Source organism: Sebastes umbrosus, chromosome 1, assembly GCF_015220745.1.
Source record: "Sebastes umbrosus isolate fSebUmb1 chromosome 1, fSebUmb1.pri, whole genome shotgun sequence".
In the NCBI taxonomy this organism is placed as follows: Eukaryota; Metazoa; Chordata; class Actinopteri; order Perciformes; family Sebastidae; genus Sebastes; species Sebastes umbrosus.
The window spans coordinates 35,465,735-35,483,542 of NC_051269.1; the positions used below are offsets into that span (position 1 = coordinate 35,465,735).

At 41.0% G+C, this 17,808-nt stretch overlaps 1 protein-coding gene across 1 annotated transcript in view; it reads right to left on the reverse strand.

Moving 5' to 3' along the window:
* suclg2 (succinate-CoA ligase GDP-forming subunit beta) overlaps positions 1–17,808 on the reverse strand; it is a 136,633-nt gene that overhangs the window by 56,085 nt on the left and 62,740 nt on the right. The window contains exons 5-9 of the mRNA XM_037774093.1: positions 14,745–14,897; positions 12,831–12,920; positions 9,490–9,586; positions 3,737–3,898; positions 1,448–1,590 (exon numbers count right to left, since the gene is read on the reverse strand). Of these exons, the coding sequence (XP_037630021.1) occupies positions 1,448–1,590; positions 3,737–3,898; positions 9,490–9,586; positions 12,831–12,920; positions 14,745–14,897 (645 nt within the window). The remainder of the gene's footprint in view (positions 1–1,447; positions 1,591–3,736; positions 3,899–9,489; positions 9,587–12,830; positions 12,921–14,744; positions 14,898–17,808) is intronic.

A 17,808-nucleotide genomic window follows, 5' to 3' on the forward strand; every position in this document is an offset into this window, starting at 1 on the left:
ACTGAAGCTTTAAGTAAAAGCAGCAATACTACAATGTAAAAATACTTTGTTACAAGTAAAAGTCCTGCATTCAAAGTCTTACTTAAGTAAAAGTATTAGCATCAAAATATACTTAAAGTATCGAAATTAAAAATACTCTTTATGCAGAATGGCCCATTTCTGCATAATATGTATTATATTACTGAATTATAATCAGTGACGCATGTGTTAGTACTTTATATACTGCTTGGTAACTTAACCTGTGATAATACCTCATAATGTATTAGTTGATTTTTTTTTTTTATTTTCTATTTATAATCTGAATATTCAAAGTAACTAGTTACTAAAGCTGTCAAATAAATGTAGTGGAGTAAAAAGTACAATATTTGCTTTCAAAATGGATTAAAAGTATAAAGTAACATAAAATGTAAATACTCATTTAACGTACAAGTACCTATACTTAAGTACAGTACTTGAGTAAAAGTACTCAAGTACAAAAAAAGTATTCACAGCCTCTCCACGGGGTCTGGATGTTTAAATTAAGTAGGGTTAGAAAAACAGACCTGTAAAGGAAAGTGTGAGAGCTGTGAGAAGCCACCCCTCTAGTAGATTTACAGATTAGTATCTTGTACAGGAGAGCTGTGGTTGAATATGGCCACTTCCAGGTGTGAATATATCTTTTAAAATTAGTGTGAAACACATTTTTTGAAAGTGTTTCCTGCCAAGACAAATCAGCATAAAGGTTTAAAATAGAGAGGGGCAGGAGACTGAATTGGTATCAAATGCTACTCTGTATTTCAACCACGCCTTGCCGGAGATCTAACGCAGAGGCAACCGGAGATCAGTCCGGGATGTGGGAGTGACAGCAGCGGGGGAATTAGCGGTGCGATGACTGTCAACACACAATCTGCACTGTGGTATCGTTACAAGGCTCATATTGTTTAGTTTGGAGTTATTAGCTTTCTGAACATAGAGCTGAATCACTTGTAAAACACCCCGAGCTGCCACTCATCCTGAGCTGCGAGACTCTCAGAAGCATACCTCCAGTTACATTTGCATTCGTGTTTGAGTTGCATACGAGCCTGTGCATGTGTACATGTGTGTGGATGCACATGTGATGACGAGGACAGAGCAGAGATTTATCGTGCCACTGCTACTGAAAATGGTGGCATATAATCACACAGCCTCCCAGACTCTGTCTCCCTCAGTGAAACATGGACATATGCCAAGGTCCCCAGTCTAATGAGTGCCGTTGTCTCAGTGACAAAGCGCTAACCAGACAGACAGGGCTTTATGAATGTGCTATGACAAGATACATGACTGCAATATCAAAGACGACTCAACAGGTGTTTCATCCTGACTTTTTCTTTGAAGATGTGTTTTGAAATAAAGGGAATAATTTGGCTCCGTTGTTACACTCCAGCTTCGCGAGTAAAAAAAAGCACTTCTTTTAACGGTTTGCTCCTACCTTAGGGTCAGCGGTCAGCAGCTTGAAGGCCTCGTACACCTGCCTCTCTTGGACTCCTCCCCCCAGGTCCAGGAAGTTAGCTGGCTTTCCTCCATGCAGGTCAATGATGTCACATGTGGCCATGGCCAAACCGGCTCCATTCACTGTAAGGAATGAACTGCGTCAGTTCAATTCATATGCAAAAATGTATACCAAAATACAGAGGATGACTAAAAAGCATGAATATATTTAGATAAATAGAAGGTGTCTTCTCAGAGTGAGATTTATGGTGTCCGGTGTACCCATTTTATATGTTGAGTGTTAATGGTAGCCTAATAATGGCCTAATGTATTTATTAGGGCTATCAATCGATTCAAATATTGAATCATGATTAATTGCATGATTGTCCATGATTAATCATAAATTAATCGCACATTTTTTATCTGTTCAAAATGTACCTTAAAAGGGGGATTTGTCAAGTATGTTTATATTTATAACTGGAAATCAATTAACAATACAAAATAATGACAAGAAACCCTAACAGGTAGAACCCATTTTCATTCACATATCTTGAGGTCAGAGGTCAAGGGACCCCTTTGAAATTAGCCATGCAAGTTTTTCCTCGTCAAATGTAGCAAAAGTTTGGGGCATTTTTTGGCCTCCTTTGTGATAAGCTAGTATGACATGACTGGTACCAATGGATTCCTTAGGTTTTATAGTTTCATATGGTGCCAGTGTCTTCTGGCAGCTGAGCCCGCTACAACCTAAAAATCACAAGTTATATTAATGCGTTAAAGAAATTAGTGGCATTAAAACTAATTTGCGTTAACGAGTTATCATTGCATTAACTTTTACAGCCTTAGATTATTAAGTGTAATGAAGTAGAATCTAACCATTGAAGGTGCAGTGTGTAGGATCTGGCGGTATCTAGCGGTGAGGTGAGGAGATTGCAAACAACCGAAGCCTCTCCCGTTTGCCAAGCGTGTAGGAGAGCTACGGTGGCCAACGCGAAAACATGAATGGCCCTCTCTAAAGCCAGTTGGTTTAGAGTAGCGTTGGTCATTTGTAGCAGAGCCAGTGTGTGTGTACCTGGGATGTGAGTGGTGAAGCAAGAGCGAGAGAGCGGCGGTGACGGGAGCGAGTAACGTTATCTGTGCTACTGTAGAAACATGGTGCAACATGGTGGACCTCGTGGAGAGAGGACCCGCTCCACATGTAGATAAAAAAGGCTCATTCTGAAGTAACGAAAACATGATTATTCTTATTTTCAGCTAATTATACACTAAAGAAAACATAGTTGAGAATATTATATTCCATTTCTGCCAATAGATCCCCCCTAATTGTTACACAATGGTCCTTTAAGTCCAGGCTGAAGTCCAGAAATTGAAACAAAGTGTGACGCCAGCAGCCACGAGTTAATTGAAATAACATTACCACTGCTGAAGCAAAGATGACATGTACTGTACAAACACCCACAAAGTAAGCCAGCAGTAAATTATCAAGCAAAGAAGAGCAAACAGCATTACAACAACATTATGACTCGATGCCTGACTTCAGAGAAAAGAGCGTTGATTAAAAGAGGTTCTGCTGCGCTTTTTTTTTTTGCGGCCCGTGTCATCATTTAGCCAACTGCCAGCGCGGCTACCCTGCTGAGTTGTGCAGGTGCCAAGTGCAACAAAAATGTCTTACCTCATTTGGTTTAGCCAAGCTGAACTTGTGTCCTGGCAGGCTCCCCGACCGAGGTCTCAATAAAAGGGAAATTTGCTTTAACAGCTGTCACTTTGGTGGCTTACAGAGCTCTCAAGGAAGCTGCAGGGCCTTAAAAGCTGTTGTTACTTTAAGAGAGGCTGGGAGCTGGGGATGCAGAGTGTGTGTGTGTGGGGGGGGGTGGGAGGGTTGGGGGTGTAGTGCTAACAGACATCTAATGTGTTTATGAGGCTACGGGGTAAGACGCGAGAGCACCTGTTAGTGCTGCTGTACGCTGTAAAAGCTTTGATTTATGACAAGAGAGGGGGCCTTTAATGAGAATGCTAACAATCTGGCTCACTGGAGACTTTCTGGGCGGATTATAGCTAATTAGAACGCATTGGTTACGGCAGCATTCCTTCTGGAGCCCTCAGAAAGCTGCCTGTAATGTGGACTGGAGGAGAGCCCAGGCCGCCTTTACTTTTGACTAAGTTTTAACTGTGTCCGAAGCCGTTATGTGACCTGGGAGACGCATTAAAAGCCTGATGCCTGGAGGGGGTTCACTATTCATGTAATGGTTGCTGTGCAGGAGTGAGTTTTGTTACAAGGGTTTTGTTTCCATACCAAAGCAGGCGATGTTTCCGTCCAGCCCGATATATTTGAGGTCCCACTTGGCCGCCTCCGTCTCGGTGGGGTCGCTCTCGGTCATGTCGTCCATGGCGAACACGGCTTTCTGACGGAACTCCGCGTTGTCGTCAAAGCTGATCTTAGCGTCAAAGCAAACCACTGGAGGAATGAGGAGGTGACAAAGACAAAGAGAGTTAGGAATAAAGACAGCAACAGAGGAAGCACAAGAGGGAGAAAGACGGGAGATGGAAAGCAAAGGGAAGAGGGAAGAGAAGCAGGACATAAAAAGCAAACTTAAAGCCAGCCTAATTATCATTTCCAAAACCTGGAATTAATGAACTGAGGGGCGTCCCCTCGGCATACTGGTCTTAATTATTTCAGAGGTTGGCTCACTACGGCATGTGTTTTTGCCACTGCCTCTAAGGGATAGACTGTTATAGTAAATGGACAGTTCCTTTACACTTCAAAGAGCGTGCATTTCAAAGAGACCACACTCATGAAGCTACCTGAAGAAAATAGCTGGCAAAGAACCTAATAAATGAGTCGAAGGGCTTTTTGTATACACAGCAACACTTAAAGGGGATTTATGAAAAAAAAAACTCCAACAGCGAGGCTGCATGGATGCCGACATACTGGCCACTTGCAACGGCGTTTTGCGTTCGTCATGGAACACGCTCCGTGCAAACATAAACATAAACTGCTCAAACTGCGATAGACGTTCAATAATGCCATACAGACGTTAACAACTTAAAGGTTAGATTGTATTTAGGATCAAATGTCTAGTTTAGAAAACAGTAGACATGACAAGTGTTGTATATTCACAGGGACTGTTGCAAAAACCAAGCAGCTCATAAACATCAGAGTTAAGAACAAAGATGTTTACTAAAAAAGAAAAGAAATGCCACCACAGAAGCATAGGAGTAAGATTTATTTTTTAGTTTTAGCTTCTCTCTACATTGCACATTCATTTTATTCATAATACTCTGAACCTTTGCACATCTCTGAGAAAATCTCTTCGCCCATTCCTGCCAAATATGTATTTTTATTGCAATTTATTTAAAATATTTATGTTTCTTGTTTATGCACCGAAACACAAAATGTGTTGCATGTGAAAACATACTTGGCAGTACATTTGGTGTGGATTGGATGGGATGAGTCTGTCACCTTACTTTATTATTATTATTATTAGTGCTGTGTATAACAGTTGCCGCTTGATACGAAACCATGGTTACGAAACAATATGATAGTTTCTGTCTCCGTCAGAGAGAGGGAAGTTCGTCCCAAAGCTTGTCGCTGAATTTCTACCCTACACCTTAAAGAAGGGTGCTTCATTCATTCATTGAGAGTTGTATCAATCTTTTTATCTAACTAAGCAAATAAGCGTATTTCCTAAAATGTCTAACTATATTGGCCTAGTTAAAGAAATTAAATTCCAGCTAGTGTTAGCAAGCTGGGATCTGTTTTTAAATTTCTGCTTCAGACCTCAGTAATCTGTAAACTATCAAATATAAAAAAAATAACTATTATATTATGTCTATTGCTATTTATGTCTATAAAACCTTCCGCATCAACTATTCTAATGAACAGCACATTGCAGGTAAACAGACAGCCAGATCACCCACAAGGTAAGAAAATGTGGAAACATGGGAATTGTCTTTGAGAGTGACATACACACAAAGAGAAACACAAACAGAACAGGTACGTAGACACGCGGTACATGCAGCAGACACTCTCTCCTGGGACCGGGGAGCAGACACACTGTGTCCTCCAGGTAAAGTTGCACTCCCACTACACAATTCCTTTTGTTTTTGTTTTGACACATCCATTATTGCAGTCCATCTACAAAATGAATTCAGCTATTACCAAATGAGACAAAAAAAAATACAAATTTTCCACCCCTTGAGAAATCTGCCTCTCCTATGCACGTCTGCCGAATGCCTGTCGGAAAATAGCAGCGCTCCCTTGTGACGTGTGAACAAATCGAACCAAAAGAATGAGTTGATTTTAATGTGAAGCTTGTCTACAAAGCCTGCCTCAATCACAGCCACGGCGTCTTCCTGCTGCTAGAGAAGGAAAACTCATACCTCTCAGTGAACATTTGAAAAGGAGTCATTTTATTCATTAATATTCATAAGAAATCATCAAACAACAAACTTCTCTTGTCAATCTTTGATAAAGCAGACTTTGAACAAGAATCGTTTTTTGAGGAGACTAAATAACATCAGAGAAGCGATGCATCTTCGGCGCGTTGTAATGCGTCTCGATAGGACACATCACAGTCGATCTGTGTTCGGCGCCGCAGACGAGACAATCACTCTCATTTCTTTGGGTGAAAAATAAAGTTCAGTACGAGTTCAACGAAAGCAGCGTCACAACAGCCAGAATATGCTACGTGACTATGTATAATGTCTCTCTCATCTGAATGACGAGCACTTGAGATGTTTCCCTGCTGACCTCCACTCGTGTCATGTTGCGCAATTTATTGTGTTAAGTGACAACGAGGGACTGAAATTTACACATTTCTCGGTTATTCGTTGGGAATTCAAGTGTTTTCATCTATCAGGGAACACTTAAGACAGGAAGGGAGAGAAACACTTATGGAAAGACAATAGAAACTGGACTAAGGCAGGCTTTGAGACAATGAGTAGCTACGCATGCTTTGCAAGAGTTCATGGACAGAACAGACGGTATAATGGGTAACTAGAGGCGTGTCTCCTTCAGCCGACTCGCTATCTGTCTCGGTGCTTAACAAAAAACTTCAGCATAATATTGTCATAACGTGGTCATAATGGTATGATAATTATCATTAAATGTATGCTCTCTGTGTGGGAAGAACACTCCCTCATAGCCTACACATCACAATATAATAAGAACAGCTAATTTCAGGCAGTAAACCAATCACTGCTCCACTCGGTGGATAGCCCCGTGTTCACTACGTCATCATGGTGGATTGTCTTTCAGCCGAGGTCCCAGCACAGCCCCGTCACGGAGGAAGGGGAGATTCTAGGTGGCTAAATCTGAATGTTAAATAGTGATCCAAATCTTTATGCAAACTTTTATTGGACACAAAAGAAGCCTTTGCATAAGCACAGCCTTTCCTAAAGAGGAAACACACTGTTTAGGATCAGCTCTTCAGCTGTTCTTGGATTTTAAAAAGCAGGGCAATAAAGCTGGAGTAGGCAGATTGGAGCAAATTCGATTTAAAAAAAGTTATTTTTATAAAACGGTCACTATATCCTGACAGTAGTGCATGAGACAGGTAATCTGAAAAAGAATCATGTGCCTCTGTGTCCTCCGGTGCTCCTAATGGCATCTGCAAGCTTTCACAGACCAGAGGAAAACAACCAATCAGAGCCGAGCTGGATTCTGCCGTCTCTGAGCAGCTGTCAATCACTCGCAAACTCCGATCAAACGGTCAAACTAGGCAGCGCTGATCAAATATGAATCTATATTCTGTAACTGTAATGCCTATTTCAAGCCTCAAATGTTTTCAGAAACATCTTGTAGTGAACTGTTTAGCTGAGAAAGTTTGTGACTCGGCAGCCATGTTGAGATCAATTGAGGAAATACCAAGCACCGCCCACCAGCCGGAGCAAACTTTCTCATTTTACAGCTAAACAGTACACTACGAGATGTTTCTGAAAACATTTGAGGAGAGAAATAGACATTACAGTAACAGAATATTGATTCATATTTGATCAGCGCTGCCTAGTTTGACCGTTTGATCAGAGTTCATGAGTGATTGACAGCTGCCTCCGTTGAATGAACAGCCAATGATATATTTTTTCCCAATGATGCCAAAAACAGTCTGCCTTCTGAAGCTTTAATGATGTACTCAGAGTTGCATTTAATACATTAAAGACCTTTTTAAAAGACAAAATCTAATAAGCTTTGGACAATCATGAGGGACGGTTTAAGTTGAAGTGAAGAGAAAAGGGGCATTTCTGAGATTGGTTTTAATGTAGTGCAACAGAGAGACAGTCGCTCGTTAAGAAAGGCCAACTGCCATTAATTAGACCTCCATTAATCTTACATTACTACCACTGTTTTACACAGCCTTTAAAGCATAACAATGATGAGCTAGATTTATACTTAAGCCTCACTGTGACAATTTCTATTTGAAGTACTAAGAGTTGACTGACGATAGAGACTCTTTTTTTATTTATGGCTCGACTGCACAATAAATTTATCCGGCATCCAATTACTTAAAGTTGAATTCAATAGACTGAACACGTAATAGGCTGCGCTACTATAAAGACAGTGAATTGAGGAGGATAATTTCCGAAGCTTTTAATTTATTATCTATTCAACGACAATAAATGTCTCTCTCCTAACAGAAGAACTCCAGGTTCCTGCTCGTTGTTAAATATCAGATTAAGGTAGATTTACAACTAGAAGATTCGAGAGAAAACGGTTCCTTTAGGACACAAAAAGGTCAGTGAATAGTGCGATGAATCGGCAACACTTTATAATAACCATCATTTATAAATAAATGCTAAATTGATAGTTAATTAAAATTAGTTAAAGGGACTGTTTGTAACTTTTTAAGCGTATAAATGTACCGGGTCGGGACACATGCGCTTTCGTGTATGCGCGCTCGCGTATGCGCGCTCGCGTATGGCCGCTGTCTCGTCTCCTCTCCCTGCTCGCCTTCACTCAGACAGCGCGCACGTTCTCGCTGTCTTGCTCCACCTCTAGACGTGAACGCGCGCTCACTACACACTGCAGAAGAGTTAGTTTAGCTCTGAGAATATCTAGTGAATGTACAGTGGACGTTTGTGCAGAAATAAATGCTGCAGCTCCTCCAGACCAACAGAGGTTTCCCGTGTCTTGTGAAGTGGCTCCAAAGCGAGAAACGTTATCAGCGGCACCCGGTCGGAGACGGTAACGTTTCTCTTCCTGCTCAGCCCCGGCACCGACCCGCTTTTCCTGCTCAGTGATTCATGGAGAGACCTTCGTCTGGTCAGCTAACATTACTGCCAAGCAGCTGAAATATAGAGTGATATTGTGGTTTTAGCTGACGTGTGTCGCCTCACTGTTATGAGCAATGCTCGTTCATGTCTATTTAGAGCGAACACAAGCGCGAGCCCCACGCTGGCTTTCGTTGACTTCACGGCCACAGGTGTCGCTGTTAACAAGCATTTCTGAAAGTTACAAATAGTCCCTTTAAGTAATTTCAAGGCCTGATATAAAGCTTGTATACAGTAAAAATATATTGAAGCATTCAGCTTATCAGATGTTTTTTTGTTTTAGATATTCACAGCATATCCCTGAGTGGTTAGTCGTAGACGACGGTGGAGTAAATGAAGGATGTTGCTGCTGCTGTAATCCCTCATTGGAGTTCCTCATTACTAGTTGATGATAGACTGTACGCCTTTAGTTAATCATCAGCAACTAGGACTCATCAACAAACAGCAACATAATATGAATATGGAAATCTCTGCTCCCCGAAGCCGTTCGGATCTTGATCCAGACAAAGTCATGCTGACAAGAAACTGACGTCAACATGTTGCAATTACACTTCACATTCATAAATGTATTCAGACCCGAGGAGAGAGTGTGCCCGCATCCCACAGTCAGTGATTAACAGGTGGCTGAATGTTCCTGCAAAAATGCTCCGAGTGTTTAAGTATTGCGTTTGTTTTACATGATTTGGGGAAAGAATTAATGACAGGAAAAAAAAACACACATGCACAGACACACACATATCACACACGCACAAATACAGGCATTTCCACGTTATGAGGTACCTTGTCCTTGGGGAGTCTCTCCGAGTGGATTGACTTCGACTTGAGTGGCGTCGACTTTCAGGAACAGATCATAGAGCCTCTTAATCTGATCTGCTGCCTGCGAGAAGCCACATAGGACAGTAATTACCTCATGGTTCGGCTCTGAGCAGCCGGCCCCGCCAAGGCCGCTCAGCCTCCCACACAGGCTACATAAAACATGGCACATCACCTTCGACATCACGCTGTCTGAGTTTGTTTTGCATGAATATGTATGTATCTGAGCTGAGAGGTGAAATGTTCCGCTTTTCAAAAAGGTGTGACAACCGGTAAATAGGACATGGATTACAGCACATACTTATATGGTTACATATATATCTATATATAACATTATAATGCACTTTTCACAGGATGATATAACCAAACAGTCTATAGGCAATAGATGAATATAGGCAGTGAATATAGCAACATAGAAAAGCCACAACACTTAAATCAACTGTCAAAAATCTCCATTTTAAAAGCATTTTAATTGCTTTAACAGTTCTTTAGTAATGAAGACAGCCTGACGTTGGCATTGAAATACTTCTGAATGCACAGTTCCAGACACAGTCCTCCAATCTCACTTACATTTTTCTTTCACACAGCAAGTATAGGCATACACACTTGCATCTTCAAAAAGATCCCTGTCACCCCGTAGCTCATTCAAGAGACAGTGAAGGTATTTTAGAAGAAGAGATGTAATTATCTCTGAATTAAACCGTCTGGCAGCTGATTCACAGCAGCCAAAGAAAAGCACACTGACAATGCAGAAAGGTAACCAAGCACTTTCTATTCCTCTCCTTGCCTGTTTAACCTCTTCCATCTTCCTTCTACTTGAGGGCGCCAGCGCCCTTGGCCGACTTTACTTTCTTTCAGAGGCTGTAACAGGCTTTTAAAGCTGAAGGTCCAGATATCACATGAAACTATACATCCTAAGGAATCCATTGGAACCAATCATGTTATGCTATCATGTCGAAAAGCTCGTTAAATAATGCTACAAACGTACACTAAATTTTTGCAAGGAAAAACTGGCATGACCATTTTCAAAGGGGTCCCTTGACCTTCGACATTCAGATATGTGAATGAAAATGGGTTCTATGGGTTCCCACAAGTCTCCCCTTTACAGAAATGCCCACTTTATGATAATCTTATGCAGCTTTGGGCAAAAAACATGCAGTTTTTTGAATGCAGTATAAATGTGTTATTTTCGCCTATTCTAAAAATGGTGTATTTGAATAGCTCTGCATACTGGGGTCCCTAAACAGTCTTGGAATTACATAAATTGGGTATCACTGTAAAGCTATTCATGATGTTAGTCCCCATAGTAGCAATTTCATTGGACTGAGACAATTATTTTAAACTTGACCTCAATGTATAAATTGACCTCTGGTGACCTCTAGGATAATCACAGCCTCATGAAACTTTACAGCCACAAACTAGAGACCTAGAGCATTCAGAAGATGGATGGCTTTCCTAGGTATACTAACTATAAGGGGGTTTCTGAGCAGTTTACAGAACAGAAATGATTGCCATCCAATCGCCAAAAAATTGTATTCTTGCAGAAATCTCCAAAATGTGATGGCTTGGCTTTTTCTATGCTGTTCCTCAAGGTCTTGGTGTCTCAATGTGGTATTTTGGAGGGATTACAGATCATTTTTGTCAATTCTTGAGTCGTAAAAAATGGTTAAATTTAGCAACAAATCTGTGTAACAAACGGTATCAAACCCAACAACTTATGAGACATAATAGAATCGGAATGGCCATCATATACTTCTATCATAATGTTCTTCACCCTTATACACTTTTAAATTGTATATTAATTAATTAATTAATTTAATTCATTCATTCATTTCTGATTTCTGACTAGAACAACTTGGCATAAAGTGATGAGCTGCATCTCAAATTAATCTTCTGGTTCCCAGCTTTCAGATGATGTACACTACTTCTATGTGACATCTACTGCTGACCTGCTATCTCCCCCTAAAGGCCCCCTGTGCCTCCCTAAAAAAGACACAAAGGGGTCTATGAAAAACAGAGGTGGAGTGGAAAAGGTTTAAATCAATTCCTATTCAGTGTCCTGCAAAAAAAAAAGGATTGCATACAATTTGATTCAAACAAAGATACAAACATCCTTGACTCTCAGTTTGCCTCTCAGAAGCAGATTCACTTGGCTGATTTAAACGTATTCCATGTGGTAAGATTCTGAGCTAATCTGATTTCTCACGCCACGGTGGCTGTGGAAGAGAAAACAAATTAGAGATCTGATGCCAAGAGACAAATGGCTTTGAAATTAACTCTATATCTAAGCACACAAACTCATTGTGAATGTGAACTTGGGAGTGTTTCTGTGCTTCTCTCTTCCTTGGCCTCATTTTATTAGGCAGCATCCACACAAATACAGTTTTGTTTTAAAACGGATAACTTTTGCTACGTTTATGCCTAGTGTATGTCACACTACACCGGCGTTTCTGAGCCCCTAAGAGGCTGCTGACCCTCTTTTAGTTTTAAAAACACTTTTAGTGTGCACGGACAGAAACGGAAACCTTTGGAAACGACAATGCAGACACCCATGTTCGCTTCTTGATTGGGTTTTATCAGTCATGAAGTACCCTTCCCTGATTCGTGACGCCCCATCATGTGAACCTTCTTAGTAAGAAAACAAACAACATTTGCCTCGACCACCAGTGGTTCATTTCAACATGGATAACGAGTTACACATGTTGATGACCTTGTTGTCTACGCTAGCAGCTGTTGTGCAGTTAAATTCTGTCGCTGCTTCCAGTTTACGGCACGTGCTTGCCCAGCGCCCGTGAATGGTCATGTGATATGCATTTTCAGGCATGGTAGTATAGACGGAGATTCATTCTGAAATGGCCCTAAAACGCTTGTCTAGATGGAGATCTGGACAGTATTAGTGTGGATGTAGCCTTAGCTAATGCTGCCACAACTAGATTTTGTAAAACTTGAGGCCTAAAGAAAAAAAAAAATGTGTTTCACTGTCCTCTAAATTATAGGCTGCCCAGTTTAGTCTCTTACAGCATGATTCACTCACAAAATCAATGTGAGGCATGTTCCATCTATGATATAATGATACCATTAGTGATGTCAGCTCCCTCAGCTTGGCACAGCACATCACTGCCAGATATATGACAATAGACCACCTGGCATGTGAGCAGAGTGTGATGACACTTCACGACTTGCCTCCGGGAAACTAATAATAGCCAAAGTTTGTCAATGAGGATACATCTATCTGTGCATGTGTGTGTGCGATGCATCGTGGATTTTTCTGCCTCGTCTTTGCATTGTGTCTTCGGTGTGTCCGTTACCTGTCTGTGCAGAGGTCCTTTGAAACCCAAATTAGCTGCCATGCGAAGTGCCTGGTCGTCTCGCACTCCTTCAAATATATCTATGACTTCCTATGAGATTCACAGTGAGAGTGGAAAGAAAAAAGGGAGCGAAACATGTGGAGAAAAGGAGTGAGAAGAGAACAAGAGGCTCAAACGCATGGGTTATAATTTGACACAAAGCAGATATTAATATCAAACTCATCATAATTAAGTAGTGCAAGCTGTCAGACACAGAGAAAATGGTGACTTCGGGCTGAAATGATGGTTTTATGATCACCACGCCCTCGTTTCTTCAACTTTCAGATAGAAAGAAGCTTAACTTTTTCCATAGGTATACAAATGGATGAAGCGGTGAAGAAAATAAAGTTATAAAAACGTACAGCTGTTGTAAAACAATTCTGTATAAACGAGGTATGGACCATATAGATTTTAATGAGATGTGTGAAAGGCTATATCACATGTGTTAAGATAAGCAACACCACAGCTGTGTATGTGCATATACAATCTGAAATCTTTGTTGGAAATAATGAAATACATAAATCGCATCTTTACAATCTGCTCTAACATCTGTAGATAATAGCTGAAGGAAGATGTACAACAATAGAAAATCTGTAATGCCTCAATCGTACATCTGTTAACAATGAGGAGGACTTGTTGCCAAGTAGCCAAGTGAGACTACAGTGGATTTAGTTCTGTAAAGGGAATCTAATTAATAGCTGTGTGCTGCATGCAGAAATTAGCAGAAAATATAAACTGAGCTCAGCTTCCATCTGTAAGACCCGCTGGGCAACGCAGCCCTGGCATGACTACAACCCACATAAAACTTTTGTTGATTAAAGAGTAAGATCTTTGAGCAAAGATGGCGAGGGGTTTGCACTCTTTTTGACGTCCCTGTGAAATGAAAAATACATTTGACCAGTTTTTTTCCTGTGTTAAGTATTCATTTATCTCTTGTTATATGCCAAATATATGTCAAAAAACAGAATCAGAGTATTTTTACATAAAAAAATTCTTCCACTCAAATGAGACTTTGGGCGACTAGCTAGCCACACCGGTCATATAAAACCGCACTTCACCGTTTGTGGATCATACTAACCGACAGAGCGATACAGAGATCGACAGGAAGAGATGTGTGTTTGGATATCAGTGGGCAAAAATGTTGTTTTCATTTCCAAAACAATGTGGATGAGGTTTAATTCACTCAAGGGAAACTTTGCCGATTTCCAACCGACTCTGTGTCACGGCAGAGGCAACACATGCAGATGAACTGAACGGCTAAAGACCGCCGAATGATGAGCGGGGGGCTCCCGCTGCCCGCGCTGCAGTCCCACAGGGCTAGTTGAATATCGGCAAAGTTTCCCTTTCATCTTTCCCTCGTCCTCCTCCTGACCTAACAACAGGTGAGGGAGGTGTGTGTGTGTGTGTGTGTGTGTTTGTGTAGCCAACAGTCCTCTGTAGCTCCCTATAGAGAGCCTAAGTCACGCCCCTTTCGGTGGACCCTGTTTTTTGATCCAATTTCATTTTGCGCCATGAATCACACATATGATGGTCCCGTGGGGTCCACCGGAAGGGGCGGGACTTAGGCTCTCTATCGCGCCAAACAGCCCGCCCATTTTTTAGCGTTCGAATGTGAACGCTATCGAATCGAATGTGAAGGATTTGATTAAAATCCCTCTTGTAACTGTACACCGCTCAAATATTCCGGTGAGATACGTCACACTACAGAAGTTAAAGACGTTCTAACTTCCATTTCACGTGGACTTTAAGAGTTCCATTGTGCCGGACAAGATTGATTAATTTCACCTTCTGCATTGTTTTTGAGGCAGATATATTTAATGATACATTTCATTTTGTCATTCTTCTCATTCAATATTGTAGTGGTGGGTGTAATACCTTAAAGATGAGTTCTGGGGAGCTGGCGGCTACCTCCTCGATGTCCATGCCTCCCTGGGGGCTGCCTACCATGACAGGACCGTTACAGGCGCGGTCCATCAGGATGGCAAAGTAGGTCTCCCTGGTGATGTCTAGGGCCTCCGCAACCATCACCTGAATATGGCACAGCAAGAGACGGAGGGGATGATGGAGGAACGCTACTACCACACTAACTTGACTTCATGACCACATAAGGGTACCTACTAGGGATGCAGAGGACAGCATTTTTTTATTACCCCCACCCAACCAACCGTTATGAGAGCCAAAATGCACCACTCGACCTGCAAACCGCTAACTTGATGCATTATAGTAACACTATTGTAACGAGTACCTACTGTAGCCCTAATAAAAAAAATACCATTTCATTTTTCTTGACTTCCTCCTAGTATTTGCCAAACCTTTCCAACCTTTAATTTTTACATTACAGTGCATCTTTAAACATGTTGATGATATTCAATACTCGATTGAACACACATGCAAATAAGCAGGGTCCAAAGACAGAAGCAGAATCTATGAAGCATAGCTTTGAGAAAAAATCTCATATGCTGTGAATGAGAGAAAGGGAGGAAAACAGAGAGAGGAACATAACGCTAGGAGTCCAGCAGATGAGCAGAAAGAGGAAGCAAGCAGGAGGCTCATTTGGAAAAGAGAAAAAAAAAGAAAAGTTGTGTGGTGGTTAATGGGCTGCAGGTTTTCGGATGAAGTGTTTGTTTGAACATGCACAGGCCTTGTTCTGCTTCCACCCTATCGCCCAGCAAATGAGGATGGATAGCCTTCTCTACGCTCAGTGTTCACAGACAACACCCCTATCTCCTTGTCCAAATGTTGTCTTCTCCAGTCACTCAAACGTTCTATCTTAAGTTCCCCGTCGTTCCACTTGTAGCCTGATTCTTCACTCAGACTAAACATATTCGATTCCCACCGTTGTGTTCTTTGGTTTTCCCCTCAAACCCCTGTAGTGGGGCAGTTAAGCTGAAATATTCATAACAAATGTGCATTTTGCGATAAAAGCAACACATTTGGCACAGATATAGGTTTATATGTCATGAAAAGATATAGATATCGGGGCACTGCAAATTTGGCCCTTGGGGGCCATGGCAGCCACAACAAATACATCCATAGGATGGCAGGATCTTCAGCTTTCCATCGGTGCATTTATCATTTTATTAGCAGTAAAATTGGCAGAGATATTGTCAATAAAATAACTTCTTGTAACAGGTTGCATTTTGGTTGTCATTCTGTCATGAAGGCAAGGGGGTGAAGTTTGACCCTGAAGTCACCATGCTCCTTTTATTTGGTTTTCAGGTTGTTCTTAGGTTAATAGTGTTAAAAAGCAGGGGAAAAAATATGTCTGATCTTCTGACATCTGATCTAATCAGCTTGAACTCACCTTGGAAATCATTAAGACTCTTTTTTTAAAGACTCCAATTAGGAATATTAAGCGCCTATTTGGAGGCCTTTTTTGAAAAATGGCTGCCACGGCCCTCAGGGGCCAAATTTGCAGCGCCCCATAACTATATCGTTTCATAACACATAGACCTAAATCTGTGCCAAATGTGTTGCTTTTATCGCAAAATGCTCAATTGCTATGCTTAACTGCCTTGCTACTGTTTTAGCCTCTTACAGCCTTCTTCCACAACCATCTTCACACCCCCCATCTCATCTTCCCTTATCTTCTCTCCTCATCCCTCCATCAGTGCCATGACAGCAAATCCATGTAGATGCTGAAGAGCTGTCCCCTTTCACTGTGGTTTTCTCTGCTCTGTGGTGCAGTACAGGGTTGATGGGAGTTCTACTGGCAGGATGACAGCTAAGCTCTGGCTGTCATTTGACAGACCGGCTTGTGACTGCACCGTTACTGTACTCGCACCTTCAGGTCAGTCCACGGCTGCTGGTGCCAGGTCTGATTTCAGTGCCACAGGCGAAAGAGGATGTGTCTTGGTAAAACAGTTTGATGGCTGATTGGACGTCAAGTCTCTACGACGGCGTATTACGGCCATTGTAGGTAAAAAATAAATAAATAAATAAAATGTATTATTAATTCCAAGAAAAAACTCAGAATTTCCAAGATTGAAGTCATAAATCTACGAGAAAAAAACTTGGATATTCTCTGAGATTAACGTGGCAAAATTACGAGAAAGAAATCACAAATTTACGAGATTATGAAGTCATAAATTCAAGAGAAAAAACTCAGATATTCTCTGAGATTAAAGTAGCAAATTTGCCAGATTATAAAATAATACATTTAAAAGAAAAAACTCAGAAAACTGAGCGAGGCGAAGGTCCTGGAACATACATACAGTATACACGTTTTCTTTCATGTTCTTAACATGTTCTTTTATGAACATAAGTACTATTATAGAAGTTACAGGAAAGTAGAGATGAACAGCTTCTATCTTTGAACACAGAAAGGCGTTTCTGTTATTTCAACAGAGCTAACACAAAACTGTTGAGAAGACGTTACTCTGAACACACTGCGTTACCGTAGTTACACACTGACGCTTTTAACTGTCACTGTGTCAGTATGAAGCTAAAACAACACAGAAAAGGCACATAACATAACTGCTTGTGTTGAATCACAGTTTATGGTGAATTATGTCCTTAGAGTTTGCTGAGAGAGGAACGTCTGGAATACCCTGTTTAGCCTGCTGTCCCCGCGACCTGGCCAAGGATATGTATATGTATATAAAATAACAATAATACTATAATTTTGCGCTCTGCGGCTCATGTTACCGCAGTGTTTAACGGTGGTATAAGTGTGATGAGGTTGATCCGACCTTGCAAAGTGAAGCGATACCCCACTATTTCATTACCACAGATTTGTACACTATTTTCCGAGTTTTTTTCTTGTAAATTTACAACATTATAACCTTGCATATTTCAGATTTTTTTTTTCTGGCAAATGTATGACTTTATGATTATAGTTTTTTTCTCATTAATTTATGAGTTTTTTCTTGTAAAATTGCCACTTTAATCTCAGAGAAAATCCAAGTTTATTTCTTGTATTTTTATGACTTTTTTCTCG